Here is a 26,850-nt window from a genome sequence, read left to right on the forward strand (position 1 = left end):
TCTAATCATATAGAAATTAAAAAGAAAACTGAATCATTAGTACTCCATTGAAGGAACTAATTAGTAGTAGTATTAACAGGAGTAGAAATAATTATAGGAGTAATATAATCGATAGCGCAGAGTGGGTGGTAGGGAAGCACAAATTAGTAAAATAAAATAAAGTACAGTAGATTCTATTGCCATTACGTACACATAACATAAGCAGACGGATTTATCTAAGCATTATTGGTTGTATTGAGGTGGATAAAGGTGTACATGAAAAACTGCTTAATTTTCTAATGGAATAAAAACAATGTCTGATTAGAGAGTTACAGGGGAATAGTGTTATCCTGCCACTACCCTACCATTACCCTACCACTCACTACCACACATTTATCTCGATATCCACATAGTCGATAGTACAGTATATGCCTTTCAAATTCCTAACATGTCAACACTAACAATTAAGATGACAGAGGGAAATGAAAGTAGTAGTAGTAGCAGCAGCAGCAGAAATAGTACTAGTAGCAGTAGTTGAATCATGAATAGTGTTGCTAGAGAGGTCATAATAACATCTACACTATGGTCAAACTCCTTTCTGAGAGAGAGAGAGAGAGAGAGAGAGAGAGTGAGAGTGAGTGAGTGAGTGTGTGTGTGTGTGTGTGTGTGTGTGTGTGTGTGTGTGTGAAAGAATGTGACGTACAGACAGACAAACAGACAAAGACAGACGAGGGTAACGCAGACAGATAAATGCTCGTAAATCAAAATAAAAACAATCTGACATCAATAAAAGCAACACTTACTGAGGTACTAAGATAAAGACCAGAATTGACACCACGAGACCGCCCCCCTTCCCTCCCTCCTCCCCCCCGCCGCCGTCTCCCCCGAAATAAATGACAAGCTCCCCAACAAATAAATGAAGCTTTTAGTCCATAAACACCCCCCCCACTTGAAATTATTACCCTCTAAAAAAACTCCCCTCTCCTCCTCCCCAGCTCGAAATTGACAAACTCCCCCAAACAAATCAAATCGTTAATCTATAAATACCCCACTTTAAAAAAAAACACCCCAAAAATTCCCCATGCTTTCCCCAAAAAAATGATAAATTCCCCATCAAATCCTACCGAAATTCCCCAAAAAAACTCCCCATATTCGCTATACTACAAACTCCCCACCAAATAATTGAAGTTTTAAGTCATAAACACCCCAGAAACACCCCATACTACCCCAAATAAAGCTCTTAATCGCAACACCCCAATGAAAAACACCCCCCAAAAAAACTCCCTCCCCTGCACAAAATATTACAAACTCTCTCCAAATAATTGAAGTTCTTGGTCCATAAACACCCCATAAAACTTCCCCTCCCCAGAAATTCACCCCAGAAAATAAGCCTATAAACTTACTCCAAATTGCCACATAAATAAATGTTTTTTTTTCCTCTCACCCTCCAATAAATAAATAAATAAATAAAAACGCAGCGTCCCATATTTATGCTGGCTAAGAATAAAAGAAAAACAAATTAGCGATTTAATGAATATGTTTTAAAAGAATAGGCGGAGACGCGATAATAATAATAATAATAATAATAATAATAATAATAATAATAATAATAATAATAATAATAATAATAATCGTTAAGACGTAGACTTAAAACCAGAGAGAGAGAGAGAGAGAGAGAGAGAGAGAGTTAGATCCCATTTTTTTTATATCCATATCTCGCTCACCATTCATTTGTGTCTGTCTGTTTGTTTGTATAGACTTGGTAGTAGATGTATGTCTGTCTGTCTGTCTGTCTGTCTGTCTGTCTGTCTGTCTGTCTGTCTGTCTATCTGTATGTATGTATGCCTGTCTGTTTATCTTTGTGTGTGTGTGTGTGTGTGTGTGTGTGTGTGTGTGTGTGTGTGTGTGTGTGTGTGTGTGTGTGTGTGTGTGTGTGTGTATTAATCTGCCTTTAGATGCGTATGTCTGTAGATTAGTCTCTCCTCTCTCTCTCTCTCTCTCTCTCTCTCTCTCTCTCTCTCTCTCTCTCTCTCTCTCTCTCTCTCACTGCTCTCCCTCACCCTCTAACACTCCCTCATACAACTCTCATTCACATCTGCTCTTCCCTCACCCTCTATTAACACTCTCCCTCAACACATCCTCTCATGTCTGTCACCTTACTTAATCCTGCCCTCATGTCACCTTAACCCTACTCTCATGTCACCTTGTTCAACCCTCATGTCACCTTTTGAACTCTCATGTCACCTTAACCCAACCCTCATGTCACCTTTTGAACTCTCATGTCACCTTAACCCTACCCTCATGTCACCTTATTCAACCCTCATGTCACCTTAACCCTACCCTCATGTCACTTTGTTCAACCCTCATGTCACCTTAACCCAACCCTCATGTCACTTTTTTTAACCCTACCCTCATGGCACCTTTTTTTGAACCCATCCCAATGTCACCTTTTTGAACCCATCTCAATGGCACCTTTTTGAACCCATCCCAATGTCACCTTACTTAAACCCTACCCAGAACCTTCCCCAACCCTTCTCAGACACCTCAGAACCTTCCACCGACCCCTACCAGTGCCTCCCGGCCTTCCCAGTGCCCTCCAACCACCCCTACTGGCTCTCGTCCCCCTCACCGCTCCCCCATCCCCCTTACCGCCCCCCTCTCTTCCGTTAGCATGGTGGATGGCAGACCGGTGGAGGCAACGGAGCGTGTCAACCTTAAGCAAGTCAATGAGCACCTTTGGACTCTCACCATTAAGGGAATGATTGATGGAGACTGTGGCACCTATACAGTAAGTCACAGGGATTGTGGGAGTGACTGGGAGAGGGGGGTGAGTGGGACAGGGGTGGAGTGGAGTGGAGGGGAAGGCTGGGGAGTGATTAGTGAGTGATTGGAGAGAGATAGGGAGTGATTAGGGAAGGGAGTGGGGAGTAAGTGGAGGGAGGCTGTAGGAATAAGTGGGAGAGGGAATGGGGAGAGAGTAGAATGCTGGGGAGTGATTGGGACAGGAGTGGATAGTGATTTGGAAGGCTTAGGAGTGATTGGAGAGGGATAGGAGCGACTGAAGAGGGATGGTGAGTGGGGAGAGAGATGGGCAGTGATTGGGGAGGCTGGGAAGTGATTGGGAAGGACTAAGGAGTGATTGGGAACCCTGGGGAGTGACTGGAGAGGCTGGAAAATTATTGGAGAGGCTGGGGGAGTGATTGGAAAAGCACGGAAAAAAAATAAAAGAAATAGAAAGGTATAAAAGAATTGAATTGATTAGAGGAATGATTGGGAGAGGCTGAGGAGTGATTGGGAAAGCTGATTATTAATTGGAGAAGCTTGGAGAGACGAGAGAAAGTTAGAAAAAGCAGTAGAAGGATATAAAAGAATTGGACAGGTTTAGAGTTAGTTGGGGAGGACTGGGGAGTAGGTGGGGAGCGCTGGGGAGTAGGTGGGGAGCGTTGGGGAGTAGATAGAGAAAACTAAGGAGTAAAATGGGATGGTTAAAAGGTAAAACTCACGACTAAACCTTTGATAAACCCTTAAAAAACACAAATTAATTCTTGTCTACCCTGAAATAAAAACTAATAATAGCAAAACACAAAGGAAAAACAAGATTACAGACACAAACGTGAATAAACATTTGCCTAACACACCAGCATGAAACCTTTGTCCTTTCCGTTAACACAAACACACCTGCCTAACACACCTGCCTAAAAACACCTGCTTCACACACCTACCAAACACACCTCTCCACTTCAATACAAACACACCTGCCTTACGCACCTTTCAAACACACCTATCCACTCCCTCAACACAAAGACACCTTCCTAACACACCTACCAAACACAACTCTCCACTTCAACACAAAGACACCTGCCTTACGCACTTTTTAAACACACCTATCCACTCCCACAGAACAAAACACCTTTCTAACGCACCTTCCTAAAAGCACCTTTCTAACACACCTGCCCTTTCCCTCACAGGTGGTCGCAGTGAATGATGTAGCCCAGGTGTCAGACTTCTTCACGATCGCTCAGGACTCAGCGCCTCAGATCACCAGAGAATTGGACAACGAGACGGAGAAGAAACTGCATATGGATGTGATTCTTGAGGTCCGCGCCACTGGTAGCCCCAAACCAGACGCCAGATGGTGGGTAGTGATTCGGGAAGGGGGAGAGGATGAGGGAGAGGAAAGGAGAAAGAGTGAGGGAAGAGGGATGAGGATGAGAGGAGAGGGATTGGGAAAGAGTGTGAGGGGAGAGAGATGGAAAAAGAGTGAGAGGAAAGGGAGTGGGAAATGGGTAAGAGAAAAGGAAAGATGGGTAATAGGTGAATGTGCAGTTTGTTAGGTGTGTGTGTGTGTATGTACTAGGAAACTTAACCTTTGACGTGCACAGGTTCAAGAATGGCAAGGAGATCATGGCAGACGAGCGGTTCAAGATGACGAGGGACGATACCTTCTATACTCTCAAGATCCGCCGTGTAGAGAGGACTGACAAGGGAACGTACAAGTGTGTGGTGAGTACAAAAGGAGGGAAGGAAAAGGGAAGGTTAAGGGGAAGGGAAGGAATGGGGAGGGAAATGGAAGGTTAAGGGGAAAGGAAGGTTAAGGGGAGGTAAGGGAAGGAATTAGATAAAGGAAGGGAAAGGAAGGGAAGGATTTAGATAAGGGAAGGAAAGGGACGAGAAGGAAAAGGAAGGGAAGGGGAAGGAAGGGGAAGGTTAGAGGAACAAAAGGTTTAAATGAATATCAATAAAGTTTGCTTCTTTTCATAATTGTAAGCAAATAAATCAATAAGCGCTTTCTCTCACGTTATTTTACTCTCTCTCTCTCTCTCTCTCTCTCTCTCTCTCTCTCTCTCTCTCTCTTTCTACTTTTATCTTCCTTTTTTTTCTCTCTCCTCGTCCTCCTCCTCCGTCACCTCCGTCACCACCACCACCACCACCACCACCACCACCACCACCACCACCACCACCACCACCACCACCATCTAATCACTCTTCCATTCTCTTTCTATTTCTTTCTTCTCTTTTTTTCCTCCTACTCCCCATCACCATCACCACCACCACCACCACCATCACCACCACCACCACCACCACCACCATCTAATCACACTTCTATTCTCTTTCTACCTTTTTCTTCTTTATTTTCCTTCTCCTTTCCCCCATCACCACCACCACCACCACCACACCCCGCCTCACCCCACAGCTGAGCAACACCATGGGGAGGCGAGCACCCAGGGGGACCTCTGGGTGAGGGCGCCGCCGGACTTCGTGACACCGCTGAAGGACGTGTGCGCGAAGGAAGGGACGAAGGAGGTGAAACTCTTCGTGGAATGGGAAGCCAATCCTCCACCGACGGTCAAGTGGTGAGTGGAAGAGGATTGGAATAGGATTAGAAGTGCTGGGAAGAGGATTATAGGATTGGAACAGGGTTAGAGGTACTAGGAATAGGATTAACGTGTTAGGAGTAAATTTGGAACGGCTATGAATATGATTGAGAAGATTGAAATAGGATTAGTGGTGCTGGGTGTGAAATAAGAATGTTGGAAATTGAATTGGAATGGGTGGAAAATGTAATTAAGAGGATTGGAATAGGATCAAGTGACTGGTAATAGGATCATGTGACTAGGAATAGGATCAGCGTGGATAGGAATAGTATTAGGATGTTGGGAATAAAACTGGAATGTCTGGAAAAGGGATTATGAGGATTAGAATAGAATCAAGTGACTGAGAATAGGATCAGAGTAACTGGAATATTATTAAGGGAATTAGAATACGATTATGGTGCTGGGAATGCGATTAAGAATAGGATTAGGAGTTTAGAAGAAGATTAGGGAAGAGGGAAGGGGATTATTAAGTGTGTGGGTGACCAAATCCCGTTTTCTATGCCAGGTACTTCAAGGATAAGCCAGTAAGGGAGGACACTGAAGGATTCGCCATCAGAGGAGCGCAGGACACCTCTCAGATCCTGGTTATCCTGGAAGCCACTCCCGAGTTTGTGGGTCCTTACACTGTGAAGGTAAGGATCTCTCTCTCTCTCTCTCTCTCTCTCTCTCTCTCTCTCTCTGGTAATCATTCATAGGGTAACAGGTAATTTTGAAGCTATATTAGAGCGCGCGCACACACACACACACACACACACACACACACACACACACACACACACACACACACACACACACACACACACCATCTTTACACCCGGCAACAGATTTCTCTCTTCCTCTTCCTCCTCCTCCTCCTCCTCCTCTTCCTCTTCCTCCTCCAAGACAACATACAATCTTTCTCTCTATAAACTATTCTCTTGTCCTCCTCTTTTTCTTATCTCCTCATTCCAATTACCATCCTTCTCCTCTTCCTCATTCGTTTACGTCCTTGTCTTCCTACCTCCCTTCTCCTTCTCTACCCTCCTTCCTTTTCTTGCTTACCTTCTCTTGCCCCTTCGTCATCTTCAAAATTACAACCACTACTATCACCAATAAACAACCACCACCAAAACACGTCAGAGTCTCCCTTATCTGTCTCTACACCCTCTGCGTCTCCGTCAGGCTGCCAACGAGTACGGCGAGAGCACGTGTAAGGGCCGCTTCAGACTGCACGAACCGCCTACGATCCTGCAGAACTTGAAGGATACTGAGTTCTTGGAGTTCCAGGCTTCCAAGTTTACCTTCAAGGCTTTTGGTATTCCACTGCCGGATATTAAGTGGTGAGTGGGTGGGTGGGTGGGTGGGTGAGTGAGTGAGTGAGTGAGGGGAGTAATGATTTCGTATGTAGTTTGGTGTGAGTGCAGGAAGGAAGGAAGGAAGGATGGGATGAAGAAAGGAAGGAAGGATGGGATGAAAGAAGAAAGGAAGGAAGGAGGAAAGAGACAAAAAGCAGTTACAGGCGAGGAAAAATAAAGAGTTTGTAGCGAGAAAAGGATTAATGGATGTAGTTGCAGAGAAGAATAAAAGATGGAAGAAAAAAAGCAAAAAGAGGAGAAGGAAGAGAGGAAAAGAAGAACAAAAGACAACAAGAAAAACACCTTTAAGAAGACAAACTAAAACAGCAAAATCACTTCATAAAACGACAATCTCAGCCATAAAAACACCCTGAAAAATCAGCCTTATCTTATTTTTTCACTCAAGACAAAAACAGAAAGAAAAAACCCTAAAAAAACACCCTATATTAAGCAACATCACCCTAACATTAGTAATTTCCCCATCCACACCCAAAGACACCCTAAAAGACACTCTCACCCTATTTTTCCCCCAGGACGAAGGATGGCAAGAAATACACCCCTGATGAACGTAGGGTAAGGATGAAGGTGGAGGGTGAGGACACGTTTACCCTTATCTTTGAAGAGGCGCTCCCTGTGGACTCTGGTCACTATGTCGCCACTGTGTCCAATGTAGAGGGGACAGTGACCACCGAGGCTGATCTGACAGTCAACAGTGAGTCTTGTTTTGTGTTTATGTTGTGGTGTTCCTCTGGGGCCCGTCTTGTCTTCTGTCTCCTTTCCTATTTCGTTTTACCTCGTTTTTTTTTTGTGTGTTTTATTTTGCAGATGGGTTGAGTTTGGGTGTTTTTTTCTTTCTCTCTCTCTCTCTCTCTCTCTCTCTCTCTCTCTCTCTCTCTGGTTTCTTAATCCTCCTCCATTTCTTCTTTCTCTCATATTCCTCCTCGTTTTCTTCCTTTACTTCTTCCATCCTTCTCCTTTCTGTCCTCTTTACCCTCCTTTCCTCCTAAAACTGCTTCTCTTTCCTTCCTTTTCTCCGTCTCTTCTTCCTTTTCGTTTTCTTCTACTTCAATTTTCGTTTTTACTCCTCCTTCGTTAACCTTTTTTCTTTTCCTAGTTACTTTATTTAATTTTCCTTCCTTTTCCTCCTTTTCTCCTTCGTGTCATCTCTTCTTTTTTTCAGGAGGGAAATGAAAGGGGAATAATAATGCAACTATTTAATTACTGGTTATTATCATTATTTTTTCATTATTTTTTTGTTGTTGTCACTAAATGTTTATTGTTTGTGAATAACGGTAATGGTGATGATACTGGTGGTGATGGTGGTGGTGGTGTCTTATCACCACCATCACCTCACCATTAACGTCACCATTACCACCATTTTGTTGTCATTATGAATTCAATGTAATAACTATGAAAAGTAATGTTGAATGTGCTAATTAATTCCAGTCTCCGTTTTCTATTGTGACAGAAAATGGGACGCGTGTCAGATGAAAAGTGTGATCATTTGAAATTCTGCCTTTACTTTGATTTCTCTTATATTTTTCTTAAAGTCTTAGGTGTGTGTGTGTGTGTGTGTGTGTGTGTGTGTGTGTGTGTGTGTGTGTGTGTGTGTGTGTGTGTGTGTGTGTGTGTGTGTGTGTGTGTGTGTGCAAAACCATTTTTCTGTTCATTATATTGAGTTAATCCTATACTTATTTTTATCATTATTACTATTATCATTGCTATTATTACTATTATCATTATTTTATACCTCGTTTCTCTATACAATTCCATCAAGTACTCATTTCTCCCTCCAAAAACCATCAATATATCTCAACATTCATTCCTACTTTGACCACCATCATCACACCACCATCACCACCACCATCACCACCATCACTATCACCACCCACACCTGAACAAAGCAAGCCCACAACACGCCCCCAATCAGCCCAGGTGGGGGACAGGTACACCCACCACCGCACTAGGCAGGTAAAGTCCAGGTAACCAGTAACCTCTCCATGTTCCCGCGAAAGCAGAGGCGAATGGTAGTATAGACAATAACAAACCGGCGGAAGAGATAGCGAGTGACGGGGACGGTGACAACAAACCCAAAAAGCGGCGGAAACTCACAGTGCTGCAACCCCCTAACGAAAACGAGATCGAGGAAAACGCAATACCAGCACCAGTAGTAGAAAACGAGATACCAAGTGAGGCGGACATCGATGCGGCACTTATACAAATTGAAGACGCAACGGTGGAGGAGATCACAGAACCAACACAGTGGCGGAAGACCTCCACAATTCACGTTTCCAAGGATATCGAGACACAGACGGCGCTCACGGACACCCACGAGTCCTCCCTGACCAAGGCTGTGAACGTGATGATGCAAGAAGACGTGCTGACGAGGGAAGGCCCAGGACGAGGCGACGAGGAGCTGGTGGATAGTGCCTCTTTCTATGTGGAGCCTGACGAGGAGGAGGGCACGCCGGGGATGCACGTCACAGCCTCCTGCAGCATCAACAGGCAACAGAAAGGCGGCAAGACTATTATCACAGGTGAGAAGCGGTCAGGTAACACGATAACCCTTTCTCTATTACTTGTCATGTCTTTTTAAGGCGTACAGGTATATGTGTGGGTTATTTATTTTTAATTGTGGGCCTTTTTTATATTAGTTGTCCTTAGACACTTTCCCCCTGAAGCATAAAACAAAGAATTACTAAATCAGTTCAGTTTAACGATAACTCTTTCACTACCACGTGTCACCTCTAATTTTAAGCTTACAGGTACATTGCTCACTAAATCATTTCAATCTAGGGTACATTCAATTAATCTCAAGCCCATAATCGACTCACTGCTATCTCCTACACTGTTATTTAGTCGCTAACTCCAAGACACCCTTTCTTGTTCTATATATGAGCGACTGTTATGCAAGGGTGATGGCGTAACGTGATCACTACAAGACTAATTACCTGAAATAACACTTGTAGACGCATTAGAATAAAAAAACATTCACTTCTTGGTAAACTACACGATAACAAAGCAAACACTCAACATGTAAACAGTTCCCAGGTATCTCCAGGTGTGCATTCACTAATCCTTCTATCCCTCCCCTTGCACAGCTGAGTCTGACGTGGGTGACGGGGACAAGGAGACATCAACCATCGTGCAAATGAAGCAGACTGTGGAGATGGAGCACTACCAGGGCCTTGTCACCGACCACCAGGCTGACTCCGACCTGGCCCTGCCCAGTAGCGCCTCCCTGGCAGACAGCCCCACCAAGGCCCTCACCCTCGGCAGCCAGGAGCAGGTCCCTAATGACGCCAAGCACATAGAAAACGAGGACGTGAGTCGATTGAAGCGCGGGAAACTGCAGCCCAAGAAGTCAGTGTCCTTTGATGACATTCCTGAGGTGATTGAGGACATCCCACTGGAGGACATCGAGCTGCCCAAGCCGAAGAAGGTACATGAGAAGGATGTGTCCGGGAAGAGCGGCAAAGGCAGTGCTGGAAAGACACAGAAGGAGGCGCCGAAGGAATGCCAAGGACCTGAAGGGGAGGCCAAGAAAACGCAGGAGGGCCAGAGGAAGCTAAGTAGAGGCCGGGGTTCCCTCTCCCAAGACGCTGAAGAAGGTAAAAGGCGAGGGAGGAGGCGCACCTTCCTCTCCCAAACCAAGGCACTAAACACATGTCCCGCTGGCTGCTTCTTCGTGTCCTAATCTGTAAGCCGGACAGACGACCGCTTCCCTCAGCACTACACGCATACACACACACACACACACACACACACACACACACACACCACACAACAACAACAACAAATATGACAATGACAACAGCACCACGACAAAATAACAACCAGGTGACACACACACACACACACACACACACACACACACACACACACACACACACACACACACACACACACACACACACACACACACACAATGGCAGACACAATGACACCCACACACACACAAAGACACACACAATGACACCCACACCTGCGTCTGGATGCTAATTAGCCTCAACAACTTACCGTAGTCACCTGGGCAGACAGTGAATGTACCTGGGACCTGAACGCACGCCACGCACGTCCCTGAGGTTCACACGCCTCTTAAAAATGAATTAACCTGCCTTGAAGCACCTTGGAAGTGACTCTTTTCTCTCTCTCCTTCTCTTTTTTACTAGATTGTCAAGATTAATATTACACATACACGTAAGGACATACCTGGGCTTTCAAGGCTTCTGTTTACCTCACAATTAAACAGGTAAAGAAAGTCGTGCCGCACGTTATTAGTCGTGACATTAGCACTTGATTAACACAGAGGAGCATGCGAGAAGCTGCGTTCACTGTAGAAGCTCAAAAATGAAGGAAAAAAGTTCGCCTCACGTTTATTCTATTTTACGTTTGACTTTTTCTCTTTCTCCTCCTCCTCCTCCTCTTCTTCTTCTTCTGCCTCTTTTCATTTTTTTTTATCCGTTTCGTTGATTTTTTTTATTTTGTTTTAATTTTTTTTGTTCTCTCTTCGTTTCGTTTATTCATTTATTTCGTTTTATTTCAGCTTGTACAATTTCCCCCACTACTTATTATTTCGTTTCGTGTATTATTTCATTTATTTATTTTATTTTATCTGTTTATTGGTTTCCTCTTTACTCATTATTTGTTCCTGTGTTTCCTGTTATCATTTATGTTGTAACTTGCATCTGTGTTGTTCTAATCACCTCATTAACAAACATACACACACATACACACACACACCTGTATACTTCTAATCACCTAAAAACACCTGTCATATTTTCATACAAACAAACTTCTCAACTTTCTATTTCTCCATTAAAAGGTAAACAAATTCTCTAAATCTTCTAAAAAACATCCCAATTTCTATACCTTACTCCTACACACCTGTCAGTTTCAGTCACTCTCCATACCTGTCTCATATTTAGAAAGTCAACAATTTCAATCACTTTACATACATGTCAAGTCCATCAACACCTGTACATAGTAATTCCTGGCCACACCTGTCTATTTTCACCACGTCTTCTACACCTGCCCATCTTGATTACATTGTCCATACCTGTCTGCTTTATCACACACACCTGTCTATCACTATGAATACCTCACCCACCCACACACACACCTGAACACACAAACACATCCATTTCACTTATTCGCCCGCTCACCGACACACACACACACACACACACACACACACACACACACACACACACACACACACACACACCTGTTCATCTCGCATCATATATATGTGTAATGACAGTTGTGTGCAAGACTTCCACTGGCCAATAACTGCCTGGACAGCTGCCTCGGCCGTTCACTAACCCCTTCAGTACTGGGACACATTTCTACCTTGAGATCTGTGTACGATTAGACCATTTTATTGACATTAGGAAGACTCTATGGAGGTCAGAAGATTAATGGCCACAGTCTTCACTATTTCAATACCCCCACAGGAGTTTCTGAAGTTGTATAGTCACCAAATAGTAAACAGAATGAATCTAGAAACGCGTCATGGTACTGAAGGGTCAATAACTAATCCTAAATAAAGGTGAATTGCAAGTAATTTCGTACGCTTCACTGCTACTTTATAATAATAATCAATGGATACCGTAAATAAGACTCATGATAATAATAATAATAATAATAATAATAATAATAATAATAATAATAATAATAATAAAATGTTCTAGTTTTTTTATCAGTGTTGCCAAATTCACGACTCATTCACCTCCCTCGTAATTAAGAATGGAAATATATGTTTATACCTGATTAAGAGTTGGTAACACTGCAATACCTTTAATATTCCTGTTTATCAATGGTTTTTCTTTGATTTCTTTTGATGTATCCTTAATTCCCCTTCACGGACGGGACTCATCAAATACCTGTGTTCTTAAATTGACTCATAAACTCAACTGTTTCTCCCATTTTCTTTCTTAGATTGACTCAAATATTCAACTTTTTCTCGTTTTCTTTCTTAAATTGACTCAAACATTCAACTTTTTCCCGTTTTCTTTCCTAAATTAACTCAGTCAATTTTTTCCCGTTTTCTTTCTTAAATTGACTCAAACACTCAACTGTTTCTCCCGTTTTCTTCCCTAAATTAACTCAGTCAACTATTTCCCGTTTTCTTTGTTAATCACTCAACTATTTCTCCCATTTTCTTTCGTTTTCTCTCCGGACCACTTCCCGTTTTCTTCAGTACTTGGGTCTTCCATTTTCTAGACACGCCGGGATAGTTTTCATAAAGTCTCGTTTTCTAAGACAATTTTTGGAAGTCTTAGATATTTTTTTGTAATTTTCCATGTTAGTTTTCTCTTTTTTTTCTATTTTTACGATTTTTTTCATATTTTTCTCTTACAGACTTTATTTTGTCTCTATTTCAAATAAATCAATGCTAAATATTTCACTCAATTTTCTTTTTTTTTTTTTTTACTTTGCTGTTCTCAATTTTTCATCTTCCTGTCTCGTTTTGCATTTTTCATTTTTTACGTCCGTTTTTCCAGTTTTTCTCTCCGAATTTGACTTTTTCTTCAATAATTTCAAACAAACCACAGCTAAATCTCTCACACATCTTTTTTATTCTATTTTCTAATCCTTTTTTCATTCTTTTTTTTTCTATCTTTGCCTCCGTTTTCGTTGACCTCCATTTTCTATGTAATATTCTACGCTCAATTTCACTCAAGTCTCAGTTTATTTTGGCTCTTGTCCGTGTCCAAATTTCTACGAGACGAACTCCCATTTTCTTTCGAGACAATGTTGCAGTCTCCCCTCAAGCCATTTTCTTTGTTGACGTCACGCATCCACTTCGCTCTATTTCCGTTTTCTTCCTCCGCTGCTTCTCGTTTTCTCTGTTCCTGCTTATTTAAATCCCGTTCTGTGTGTTAATTTCATATATTCTTTGTTGTTTTGCCTTTTCTATGTGGAAATGTTCAAGTCTCCATTACGTTTTCTTTCCATCTCTAGTTTTTTTGTAAAGTTTCGTCCATTTTCTATTGCATCAGTTCTCGTTCTGTGCAACTTGATTCCGTTTTCTATGGCCAAAGTGTTCTGACTTCTTATGACTTCCACCATGTCAGTACTTCACTTCCTATGGCACCTCGTTTTCTATGGGATACTTTCATAATCTGACCTTTCCTTTCCAGTGGGCTCCCATTTTCTTTACATGGGCAACCCTCCCTCTACCATCCCACGTTTTCTCCGGCGATAAACTATGAGTGTTTCTTGTTTTCTATGAGTGTTTCCCGTTTTCTAGCCCCGCCGCACATCAAGAGTTGCAACTTCAACGAGGGCAAGACTCTCATTGCTCACCACAAATTCATGCTGGAGGTTGAGGCCACGTCCGTACCCCAGGCCGAGGCTACCTGGTGAGTACTGTACTTGCACCCTCCCCACTTAAGTACCTACACCTCCTCACTGCTAGTCTCTCTTGTACCTGCACTCCTCCTCCTCCTCCTCCTCCTCCTCCTCCTCCTCCTCCTCCTCCTCCTCCTCCTCCTCGAGATTACACGTGTTATTCTCTCGTCATATTTAGTCCTTATGAGAGGAGGAGGAGGAGGAGAAGGAGGGATGGTGGTGGTGGTGGTGGTGGTGGTGGTGGTGGGTGTTGACAACAAAAGAAAACAATGAAAGGAGAAAATTAATATGCAAAGGAACAATAGGTTGTGAAAAAAATAATAATCTGTCTTCCTAGAGAGAGAGAGAGAGAGAGAGAGAGAGAGAGAGAGAGAGAGAGAGAGAGAGAGAGAGAGAAAGAGAGAGAGAAACAAAAGGTAATTGCTATTATTATTACTCCCTCTTCCCGTCTCCTCTTATCTTAACATTTACAATAAGACAAAAATGATGAGCTTTCTTGAAAATTCCCTTCTTAGTACTCACAACATTAAAAGTGAAAGGAAACAACGCGCCCTCCTGATGATGACGATAATGATAGCGATAACCTCTCCACTTCAGGTAATAACTCCTCTCTCACTATACAAGTATTTTCCACCTATTTTCCATTAGTAAAGTGGATGTCGTTGTTTTTGCGTCAGGTTCTTGTTCTATATCTCGTCTTCACTCTATCTCTTTTTTTTTCTCCACTAATTCAACCTAACGTAACCAAACCAAACCAAACTAAGGCTTGTATTCTCAAACACTTCCGCGCTTCACCTTCACTACCTCAAAAGGTTTTATCTAAATTGACACGAGTTTTAAAGGTAATTCTACTGTTCTGGAGAGTGACAAGATTTCTACATAATTAACTTGAGAAACACACTTGAAAACTCCGCTATTCATCCCTGTGGCCTTGAAAAATAGTAGTGGTGAGAGAGGAAAGCGTTTTTAAGCAATTTCTTATGGTCTAGAGGGTGAAAAACATGATTTATACATTATTAACTTGAAAAACACACTTGATAACCGCGCTAATCATCCCTGTGGTCTTGGAAATAAACCGTGGAGAGAGAAAGAGAGATCAAAGTGTTTCTAAATACGGGCTTTAAGCTTACCAAACCACACCACACCCCACCACACCTTTTCTAGCCCATCCCCTCACTTTTTTTTAGGACTTTTTATGTGAAATAACTTGATTTGCTTTAGGCGTTCCATGCGGTTGTTTGTATAAATGGACGTTTTATGTGTTTCAAGTTTTATTCTGTTTTAAGCCATTTACAAGTTCTTATTGAAAACATTTTTGATAGACCATACCTCCTGTAGCTATAATATTTGGTTGTGGTCAATAAATATCTATCTATCTATTTACCTATTTATCTTCACCTGTTTCTCTCTCACCCACACACAGGTATCTGAACGACCAGGTGCTGAATGACGGCGAGGATGGGCTCAAGATGTGTTTCGATGGCAAGAAGTACACACTGGAGAGGATTGGCAGCGATCCGGAACACACAGGAGAGTACAAATGTGTGCTGAGGAACAAGATAGCAGAGGCCGAGGAGAAGGGAAACATTACAGTGAAAGGTGAGAGTTTGTGGATTCTAAGGCTCATATTTTGAAACACTTTAACGCCTCAAAGCATCTTCATTATTTTTCAAAGGGTTCTAGTTGAAGTGACACGGGTTTTTAAGGATGTTTCTGTAGTTCTATTGACAAATTACCTGTTTCCAAAGGTCTCTAGTTGAACTGTCAGTTTTTAATCCTTTCAATACTGGGAAATACTTTTACCTTGAGATCTATGTACGATTAGACCCTTTTTATTGACATTAGGAAGGGTCTATGGAACTCAGAAGATTAAAGACGAATTTTTTCACTATTTTGATCCCAGACATGAATATAGATTAACAGAAAAGTGGATAGACAGATGGATAAGGAAGGAAAAGAAATGAGGGAATGCGAATGAGAGAAGAGATGAACGGGATGGATAGATAGATACATGGATAGACAAGAAAAATGAGAAGAGGAATTGGTAAGTAGATAAATATATAGAAACAGACGACAGTGGAAGTAAAAGAAGAAAAAGGAGGTAAAATGAAAATAAAGTAAATGAAATATCGAACGGAAGCAAAAGAGACAAACAAAAACAGATGAAAAAAAAAGAGTAATGAAGTAGATAAATAGACAAAAAATAAGAAGAGAAATAGTAGAAAGAGAGAGAAAGATAGGAATTATGTGCCAGCTCCTTCTTCCTCTTTCCTCTTCTTTATCATTTTTCTGGGGGAGACAATTAGTGGCTTGTTCTTTTCTTCTCGTGAAATGAATAAACTTTCCTTCTGGGCCTTGCTTCATTGTGACTAAAAAATTGCAAGCGGAATGAAATCTTAAAATAATAAAGAGAAAATGACAAAGAAAAAAAATGAAGACTCGGTGAGAATTATTGTATAGATTAGTAAATAAGAAAATAGATAAGATAATAAAAGGTGTAGAAGAGGTAAGGAAAGAGATACAAGGAGAAAACAAGAAGGAAAAAGAAGAATAGGTAAGAGATACAGATGAAAAATTACATAGATTAGGACATAAAAAAAGATATATAGAGAATGAAAGAAGGGATAGAATAGGGAAGACAAGAGAAAGAAATAAAGAGAAAACATGAAGGAAAAGAAAGATAGGTAAGAGATACACATGAAAAACTATAAAGATTAGTAAAAATAAAGGAATGAGAGAAGGAAGAGGAAAAGGAAAAGAGAGAATGAAAGGAGAGGAAAGGGAAGAGAAAAAGAAAGAAATGAGACAGGAAATAAGGAAATAAGGAAACATGAGATAATAGAAACACACCAAAACCAAACCTAACCTAACCCAACCCAATCCAACCCAACCCAACCCAACCTAACCTAACCTAACCTAACATAACTTATCTTAACCTGACCAAACCAAATTTAACCTAACTTATCTTAACCTAACCTAACCCAACCCAACCCAACCCAACCCAACCCAACTAAACCAAACCAAACCTAACCTAACCTATCTTAACCTCTGCTTCTCTTTCCCCCGCTACAGAGAAGGAGGCTCGCGTGCGCAACAAACTGAAGGACATTTACGTGAAGGAACACACAGACGCGGAGCTCAAGTGTCAAATCGTGGGTGATCCTATTCCTGAAGTACAATGGTGAGTGTCGCGAGTGTGTGTCGTGTCATGCAGAAAGAGAGTGAGAGAGTGAGTGAAAATGAGTGTGTGAGAGTGAGAGGGGTAGTGAATGGAAGGAAAGGAAGGGAGTATAAAAATGAGAGAGAGAGAGAGAGAGAGAGAGAGAGAGAGAGAGAGAGAGAGAGAGAGAGATTGAGGGTGTAGAAATAGGAGAGAGGGAGATAGGGAGAGGGAGAGGGAGAGGGAGAAGGAGAGGGAGAGGGAAAAGGGAGAAGGAGGGAGATAGCAAAAGAGAGGAAAGGGAAATTAGATAAAAAGGGAGAGGGAAAGGTGTAATGAAAGGAAAGAAGGAAGAGAGAGAGAAAGAAAGAAAGAAAAAGAAAGAGAAAAGAAAGGATGGAAGGAAAAAATAAACAGAGAGAGAGAGAGAGAGAGAGAGAGAGAGAGAGAGAGAGAGAGAGAGAGGTGCCAAGTCTCAAGAGATAGATTAAGAAAGTGTCATACAAACATTACAAGTGGTGGTGATTGATGGTGGTGGCGCTAGTAGTCGTGGTGGTGGTGGTGGTGGCAGTGGTAGTGGTGGTGGCAGTGCTGCGCTGGTGGTAGTGGTGGTGGTGGTGGTGGTGGTGGTGGTGGTGGTGGTGGTGGTGGTGGTGGTGGTGTAAGTATTAATATGTAGGTAATAATCTCTCTCTCTCTCTCTCTCTCTCTCTCTCTCTCTCTCTCTCTCTCTCTCTCTCTCTCTCTCTCTCTCTCTCTCTCTCTCTCTCTCTCTCTCTCTCTCTTCATATATCCTTCACTACCTTCCTTCACCACTACATCCTTCACTCCCCTATTCAACTCCTTCACCAATCCTTCACCTATTATCTCCTTCACCTACTTCCTTCACCATTCCTTCACCTACTATATCCTTCTCTCTCCTACTCACCTTCACCATTCCTTCACTTACTTCCTTCACCACTCCTTCACCATTCCTTCACCGTCTCTTACAGGTTCCGCGACGGGAAGCCCCTGCCAGTGTCTGAGAAGTTCGAGGTGTCCAGCGAGAGGATGAGCGGCTGGCACACACTCATTGCCAAGGGCGTGAAGGAGGGAGACAAGTGTTCCTTCACCGTTAAAGGAAAGAACCAACACGGGGAATGTGAGACTACTGTGAGTATGATGGAAGGAAGGAAGGAAGGAAGGAAGGAAGGAAGGAGGAGGAGGAGGGGGAAGGAGAGAGAGGGAAACACGGAAGAGAGGGAAAGGAGAGAAGGAAGGAAGAAGGTAGGGAGATAAGAAAGGAATGAATGAAGGAAGGAAGGAAGGAAGGAAGGAGGGAAGGAAGGGAAAAAAGGAAAGGAAGAAGGAAGAGAGAGATGGAGAGAAGGAGGGAGAGAGAGAGAGAAGGAAAGAGGGAAGGAGGGAAAGATGGAAGGATTGAAAGGAAGAAGGAAGGAAGGAAGGAGAAGTAAAGAAGGAGAGGTGAACGAAAGGGAGGGAAAGAGGGAAGAAAGAAGGGTAGGAGGGCAGGAGGGAAGAAGAGGAGGGAAGAAAAGGAAAGAAGGAAGGAAGGAGGGAAGAAAAGGAAGGAGGGAAAGAGGGAAAGAAGCTTTGAAGGAAATGTGCAGGTAAGAGGAACACTGTGATTGTTACCTGTTAGTTTTTAATAATAGAAATAATAAATAAAACAACAGGAATAGAAGAAAGAATAGGATAAGTAGGAAGAGAAGAAGGATAAAAACAAACATATCCTTACAAAAAATATATTCTCTTTTTGTTTCCCTAATGTGTCTCTTCGCATTATTATTATTCCTTGTTTCCTTCCTTCCTTCTTTTTCTACTCTTTCCCTTTCTTTCCCATAAATCCTTCGTTCCTTCCTTTCCCTCTTCTCACTCCCTTTCCTTTCTTCCTTCCTTGTTTTCTTTCTCATTTCCTTTCCTCATTCCCTATATCCTTTCTTCCTCTTTTCTTCTCATTCCCTTTCCTTTCATCCTTCTTTCATTCATTCCTACTCCCTCCTTTTACTTTCCTTCCTTTTTTCCTTCTATCCTTCCTACTCCTTTTCCTTTCTTCCTTATTCCTATCCGTCCTTCCTTTCTACTCCCTTTCTTTCCCCTATAATCCTGTGTGACGCATCCTTCGCTGGCATCCTACAGTGTCAGCTGGGAGTCCTGGTGAAGCCTGCCCCTGGACCACTGGAGGACTGTGTGGTGGACTTCGGCAAGGATCTTCAAGTCTCGGTCACCATCCATGCCTTCCCCAAGCCTGTTATGGTCTGGTGAGTTGAGTGGTGAGCTAAGGGAGTGGTGATGTCGAGTGGTGAGGGCGAGTAGTGATGTCGAGTGGTGAGGTCGAGTGGTGAGGTCGAGTGGTGATGTCGAGTGGTGAGGTCGAGTGGTAAGGTGAAGTGGTGAGGTCGAGTGGTGAGGTGGAGTGGTGAGATCGAGTGGTGATGTCGAGTGGTGAGGTCGAGTGGTGAGGTGGAGTGATGAGGTCGAGTGGTGAGGTGGAGTGGTAAGGTCGAGTGGTGAGATGGAGTGATGGGATTAAGTAGTGGTGAGATGAAGGATGATGAAATGAAAAGGATACCAAACCCAACCAAACCCAACCAAACCTAACCTAACCCAACCCAAGCCAACCTAACCTAACCCAACCTAACCTAACCTAACCCAACCAAACCTAACCTAACCTAACCAAACCATCAACCACACAGGACTTTGAACGGCCAGGAGCTGAAGGATGGCGGAGAGAGTCGCTACATCTACACACGGAACGAGGAGCGGGAGGAATACGGGCTTATTGTGCAGAATGCGGTGCTGGAAGACGATGGCAAACTGGCCTTCACTGCCACTAACGATGCTGGTTCAGAAACTCGCTCGTGTCACTTGAAGGTTCACTGTGAGTATTACCTTTTTGTCGTTTTATGTTAACTTTCACCTCTTCTATTAAAAAGAATGGAGTGACAAGGAGTACTTCACAATTATTATTATTATTATCATTAAAATCACGGAAACCTCATAAAAAGACATATTCTCTTAAAGGAATTATATTTTCAAAAGACCACAGAGATGACCAGCCGAGTTTTCACTGTGGTGTTTCCTTGCTCTTGTCTTGTTTTCCACTTACTGCTTCTCTCACATGAAAGAAAAGAAAACGTAAAAGTTTGTCTAGACTTTATAAGGGAGTGATCAGGGAATATTTCACAATCCAATGTCTTTCTCTTGTCTTGTTTTGCCTCACTACTTCTCATGCATAAAAAAAAAAAGAAAACGAAATGAAGTAGTGTTTGCTTAGACAAGACATGAAGCATTTTATAATCCAGCATTAGAATACACCACTGCCTTTCTCTTGTCTTTTTATCCCTCATTGTTCTCTTATATACAAAGACCACTGCCTTTTCCTTGTCACTTTTCCCCTTTACTGCTTCTCTTACACACAAACACCCAGCATTCAAACACACCACTGCCTTTTCCTTCTCATTTTCCCCATCACTGCCTCTCGTACACACAATCAACCTTCCCCAACAGACGAGAAGCCTACAATCGTTGGAGGGCTCGAGAACACAGCCTTCTGCCTGGAACAAGACGGCACCTTCACCTTCCGTGCTTCTGGTCTTCCCTTACCGGAGTGCAGCTGGACCAAGAACGGAATCCCACTCAAGAACGACAACAAACACGACATCACCAACCCTGAACCTGGCGTGTACTGTCTCACCATCAAGGACGTGGACCAGTACGACTTTGGTGATGTAAGTAGTAGTAGTAGTAGCAGTAGTGGTAAAGAGTGCTTCGGCGTCCCCCAATGTTTGTGTCCCTCTCTGTTTCTGTCTGTGGTTTAGTAAAGGAAGGATTTGGGTTGCTTTTGAAAATATGAAAGGGTTTTTAGGTGGTTCGACATGACTATTAGAGATTTAAAGGGTTTTTAGTGAAAATACTTGGTTTTCAGAGAGAGAGAGAGAGAGAGAGAGAGAGAGAGAGAGAGAGAGCAGGGAGGACAAACACATTTCCTTGACAATGGAAGAGGAAAACAAGAGCAGAATAAAAATAAGAAAAAAAAATAGAATAGAAGGAAGTGAGACATAAGGGAATAAAGGAGAGGAAAGACGACGCAAGAAAGTGAGGGGAAAATACAAGACGTTATTTCTTTCCCCTTTCTCACCACGTCACGACCACTCACTCTCTCCCCTCTTCCTCTCTCCCTCTCTCCCTCTCCTCCATTTATCATATCCTCTTCATTCACTCATGTATTTAAGGCTTATACCGCTAACTTTTCCCTCCATTCATCTTCCTCCTCCTCCTCCTCCTCCTCCTCCTCCTCCTCTTTTACTTCCTCATTTTTCTTCCACCCACAACGGTCATTCACAGTCACCCACACTCACCCACTCATTCCTGCCCTCAAAACACCCATATCTCCTACAATACACCCACAACACCCACACCCACACACGCACCCACTCCTCTTTTAAAACACCCCTGATACACCAGGCACCCATTTCTCACCCACTCACCCACACACCCATCAACACCCACTCACCCACTCACTCACTTAATGCCCCCATCAAAACACTCTTTTCTCCCACAATGCAACCATATCTCACCCACTCACCCATACACTCACCCATTTCTCTCCCTCAATACACCCATATTTCACCCATACTTAAACACCCATTCCTCCCTTCAAAACACCATATTTCACCCATTCACTCACCCATACACCCACTAACACTCACCCACCCACTCACTCACTTAATTCATCTCAAAACACCCATTTCTCTCCCACAACACACCCATATCTCCCTTCAAAACACCCATTACTCCCACAATCAGCCCATATCTCACCCATCCACACACCCATCCACCCAGTCAGTTCTCCCACGAAGCATCTATTCCTCATTCACCCATCTCTCTCCGTCATCCAGGTCTCAGTGGTGGCCAAGAGTCTGGTGGGCGAGTGTACGTCATCCGCCACTCTAACGCAGAAGAAGATGGAGTGCAGCTTTGTGGAGAGTCTGGACAATGTGACTCACGGACCAGAGGGCGATGATGTGACAGTAACAGTAAAGGTCAGAGGCTCACCACGACCTAAGTTTGTATGGTGAGTATCAAGGTGTGTGTGTGTGTGTGTGTGTGTGTGTGTGTGTGTGAGATGGTGAGGGATAAGGGAAGGGAAAATGTTGGTGTGGGGAAAGAGAGAGGGGAAAAATGTGAGGAGAAATTGTTAGAGAGAGAGAGAGAGAGAGAGAGAGAGAGAGAGAGAGAGAGAAACAGAGAAGACAGAAAGACAGACAAATACAGACAGAGACACAGAGAACCAGAGAGACAGACAGACAGACACTCTCCTTCCCTCCCTTCCCTCACAATAACCATCACCACCACAGGAGCAAGGATGGTGACGAGATCGAAGCCTCCGCCAAGTTCAAGTATTCCTCCACGAAGACTTCCTACTGTGAGGCGACCATCAACCTCACCATCGTGGAAGCCTCAGCTATTGACTCGGGCCAGTACAGACTCCGGTGCATGAATGACGTCAACGAGATCACCACGGAGACTGCATTCATTGTTAGACGTGAGTTACAGACCTCTAGCTATCTTTTTTTTTATACCAAGTGGGCTTTTCACGGGAATTTATGGGTTAAAGGGGATATTTTTGGGGTACCTTCTATCTCAAAGCCCACCTGCTAGGAAGCCCAACCTACACTCGGACCATGGACAGGATTCGAACCCGTGCGCTTGCAGACCCTCGGACCCTAAAGCACGCATGGTTCCACTGTACCACGGCGGCCGTCCTCTTATCTTTAACCTCTTCAGTACCATAACGCGTCTTCATATTCATTCTGCTTACTATTTGGTGATTTTATACAGCTTCAGAAACTTTTGTGGGGATTGAAATAGTGAAGACGGTAGCCATTAATCTTTTCACCTTCATAGACCCTTGCTAATGTCAATAAAATGGTTTAATCACACCCAAAATTCATGGTAAAAATGTGTTCCGGTACTGAAGGGTTTAAAGTCTTGAGATATTTGTTTTCCCCAATTTATTAATCTGAATATTTTACGTAACTAATTATTTACACTTTTCATGGGTATTTTTTTTATCTATCAATCTATTGTTTTTACTTATACTAACCAGCATTACAATCAAACTCGTTTAATCTTGGTTCCTTTCCTCATCTCTCCTTCCTCAGCGTGAAAGAGCCATACATTTATTCACCATAACAATCAAACTCATCTAGTCTTTGTTCCTTCCCTCTTCTTCCTCCTCAGCGTGAAAGAGACAACGCATTTATTCACCATTACAATCAAACTCAACTCTAGTCTTTGTTCCTTTCCTCATCTCTTCTTCAACGTGAGAGAGACAAGCCATTTATTCACCATTACAATAGTACTCAAACTCTAGCCTTTGTTCCTTCTCTCATCTCTTCCTCCTTCTCCTCTACAGCCGAGAGGAGGAAGCCCAAGGTCACCAAGAAGCCCCAGGAGCTGAAGGTGTTGGAGCAGCAGCCGGGCATCTTCCAGGCTAAGATCATCGGTTTCCCCAAGCCTGAGGTCAAGTGGTAAGTGACAAACATCACCTGTCTTCCCTTCGCCTCCCTCCATTAGTCTTATTACTGGCATTATTTCCATTATTTCCCCAAGTCTGAGGGTGGTGAGTGACAGACAATATCACCTCACCTGTCTTCCCTTCACCTCCCTCCATTAGTCTTATTACTGGCATTACTTCCATTATTTCCCCAAGCGTAAGGTGAAGTGGTGAGTGACAGACAATATCACCTCATCTGTCTTCCCTTCACCTGCCTTAAGACATTTATCCCAGACTTTTGGCTTACTCTGTTTGACCTTTAAGGAACTGGGAATCAAGTTAGCCTTTTTTCACTTTTTGTTGCCCTTGGCCAGCTTCCCCTCTTACATGAAAACTAAAAAAAAAAATGGCTTGTTACTGGCATTGCTCACATTGTTTCCCTATGAAGTGGTGATAGACAGATAACACCTCACCTTCGTTTTACCTGTCTTTCCATTCACCTGCCTCCATTATTAGTCTTATTACTGGCATTACCTCCATTACTTCCCTCTGGAGTGGTGATAGACAGACACCACCACATTTTTACCTCATGTATCTCCTTCACCTGCCTCTATCAATTAAAGGTATTACTCCCATTGCTTCCCTTTGATCCTCCATGACCTTCTCACCTGTTTCCTCCTTCACCTGCCTCTATTAGTGTTATTAAAGGTATTACTTCCATTGCTTCCCTTTGATCTTCCATGACCTCACCTATTTTCTCCTTCACCTGCCTTTATATTGCAGGTGTTCCTTGTATTGTTTTCCTTTGTCCTTTGATCTTCTATGGCCTCCCTTTGAGCTTTTGTTCCCTCTTCCTTACCTTTACGTGGGTTTCATTATGTCATGGTTGTTACTCCAAATACTGCCATCATTCTTTCCAGGTATTTCACAGCTGTCATCTCGTTTTCTATGCTGGTTACTCATATTCATGTCTAGTTTGTTCTGATTCAATTACTATAACTTTTCTGCTTCTTCTTTCTTCTTTCTTCGACTTTAATCTCATAGTATTGCAGGGTCAGCCGCTCGAGTTAACCTTCTTCTGTTTCTATCCATTGTGTCATCTTGAACTCACAGCTTGTTCATGTTACTCCTTGATACGTCTCTGCATCTTGTTCTTTGTCTCCCAACCCTCCTCATAACATCCATTTTCCTCTTCTGTTTCTATCTATTGCGTCATCTTCAACTTTCAGCTTGTTACGTTTCTCTATCTTGTTCTTTGTCTCTTAACACTCCTTCTCTTACTATTACTAACTATATATATAACTAACTATAAGTATGGCATGACCTCTCTTTGACCCGTGACCTTCCACCTCCCCTAAGGCTGAAGGACGGTCGCCAGGTGTTCCCTTCAGACGTGATCGACATCGGGGTCACGGCGGAAGGTCTCTACTATCTAGAGTTTAGCAGCGTGACTGAGGAGGACAAGGGTCGCTACACAGTCACTGCCACCAACGATCTGGGCTCCTGCGAGGCTGACACACAACTGAGCGTCGTTCGTGAGTGTCACCCTTTATATACCCTCCAGTCCCCAGCATGATGACGTCACTGCCTTCCCATTACTCCTAGGCTATCTATGCCTCATTTCCCCTCATTAATTCAATATAGTGGTCATGTTTTCTCCTCATTACTTGTCCCCTTAGTTAGAAAAACCTCATCCTTTTTCACTTACTCTGAAAAAATAACTTTGATTCCAACACTCTTTAAATATCACTTTTTTTTCATCCCAATTCCTTATTTCCTCTCTATTCCCCTCTCTTTAAAGAAAATACCTTCACTTTTTTCCCCTCACTACAAAATCCCTCTTATTCCAACACCTTACATACCTTTCCCCTCTCTCCCCTCCCTGAACGCCTCTCGCTACTGGTCTATCAATTCTATTCCCTCCTGACTCCCCTCACTGTCTCCCCTCAGCGCCGCCCTCGAAGCCTGAGTTCCTGCAGAGCTTGAGGTCAAGTAAGGTCATCATGGGCTACCCCGTCAGGATGGAGGTCAAACTAGGAGGGTCACCAGCTCCAGAGATCCAATGGTAAGGGGTCAAAGGTCACAGTGAGGGGAAAAAGAGGGGAAATTTGGGACATGTGGATGGACAAAGGAGGGAAATAAGGAGAATGAAGGGGAAAAGGAGAGGAAATGTGAAGGGAAAAGGTCAGAGGTCAGAATAAGGGGAAATAAGAGGGGAAAATTTGGGATATGTGGATGGAAAAGAGGAAAGAGGGAGAAATATAAGGAAAAATTAAAGGAAACAGAAGAGGAAAAGGAGAAAGAGATGAACTATGAAGAAATGCTAAAGATCAAAGGTCACAATGGAGGAAAATTAATTAGGAAAGAGGGAAACACGACAACAAAAATAAAAAAATAAAAATAAAAAATAGATGAAGCGGGAGAATATTACCAATGGAAATAATAATTTGAGAAGGAGAGACGAAAAAAGCGAACGATATGAAGGGAAATGAAAGATCTCTCGGAAAGGAAAGAAAAAAGAAGGAAATTTATTGAAATCTAAACACGTTAATCAAGTAAAAATCAATCAAAACGAGAGAAAAAGAGAAAAATGGACAAGATAAGCAATAAACACGATAGGAGAGTGAAAGGGGAAATTAAAATGATGATAAAGAAGAGGAAGATAGACAAAAAAAATGGGTTATAAATAGAAGAGAAAGAGGGGTAGAAGAGGAGGTGAAGAGGGGAAAGGAGGGGAAATCTTTTGTGCAGGGATGGTTAAAAGAGGATTAGGGGAAATAAAAAGAGGGGATGAAAACAAAACAGGGGAAAAATTAAAACGTTAAAAGCTTCTCAACCACCATTACTACCATCACCATCATCACCATCACCACCACCACCACCACCACCATCACAATAAGATAAGGGAAAATTTATCATACCCATTTTTTTCCTTTCATTCTTTTCCTCCAATGTTCTTTTTTTTCTACGCTTTTATCATCTCCATTTTCCTCATCCTTTATTTTATTTTTCCTCCGCTTCCTTCTTCGTCTTGTTTTTGTTTTCTTCATTATTCTCTCTTTCACCACCGTTGTTTCCTCCTCCTCCTCCTTTACCTTCTTCATTCACCATCTCCATCACTTCCTTCACTATTTCCTTCACCGC

At 42.7% G+C, this 26,850-nt stretch overlaps 1 protein-coding gene across 1 annotated transcript in view; it reads left to right on the forward strand.

Moving 5' to 3' along the window:
* The window catches only part of LOC123500093 (obscurin-like), a 191,166-nt gene that overhangs the window by 122,038 nt on the left and 42,278 nt on the right, over nucleotides 1–26,850 (forward strand). Inside the window, 21 exon segments of the mRNA XM_045248747.1 lie at nucleotides 2,497–2,767; nucleotides 3,948–4,114; nucleotides 4,362–4,514; nucleotides 5,199–5,333; nucleotides 5,860–5,986; nucleotides 6,516–6,673; nucleotides 7,222–7,400; nucleotides 8,707–9,225; nucleotides 9,790–10,299; nucleotides 13,944–14,055; nucleotides 15,468–15,643; nucleotides 17,117–17,225; nucleotides 18,197–18,356; nucleotides 19,344–19,465; nucleotides 19,901–20,085; nucleotides 20,715–20,935; nucleotides 22,106–22,281; nucleotides 22,565–22,752; nucleotides 23,626–23,740; nucleotides 25,066–25,241; nucleotides 25,657–25,771. Of these exon segments, the coding sequence (XP_045104682.1) occupies nucleotides 2,497–2,767; nucleotides 3,948–4,114; nucleotides 4,362–4,514; nucleotides 5,199–5,333; nucleotides 5,860–5,986; nucleotides 6,516–6,673; nucleotides 7,222–7,400; nucleotides 8,707–9,225; nucleotides 9,790–10,299; nucleotides 13,944–14,055; nucleotides 15,468–15,643; nucleotides 17,117–17,225; nucleotides 18,197–18,356; nucleotides 19,344–19,465; nucleotides 19,901–20,085; nucleotides 20,715–20,935; nucleotides 22,106–22,281; nucleotides 22,565–22,752; nucleotides 23,626–23,740; nucleotides 25,066–25,241; nucleotides 25,657–25,771 (4,074 nt within the window).

Source organism: Portunus trituberculatus, chromosome 8, assembly GCF_017591435.1.
Source record: "Portunus trituberculatus isolate SZX2019 chromosome 8, ASM1759143v1, whole genome shotgun sequence".
In the NCBI taxonomy this organism is placed as follows: domain Eukaryota; kingdom Metazoa; phylum Arthropoda; class Malacostraca; order Decapoda; family Portunidae; genus Portunus; species Portunus trituberculatus.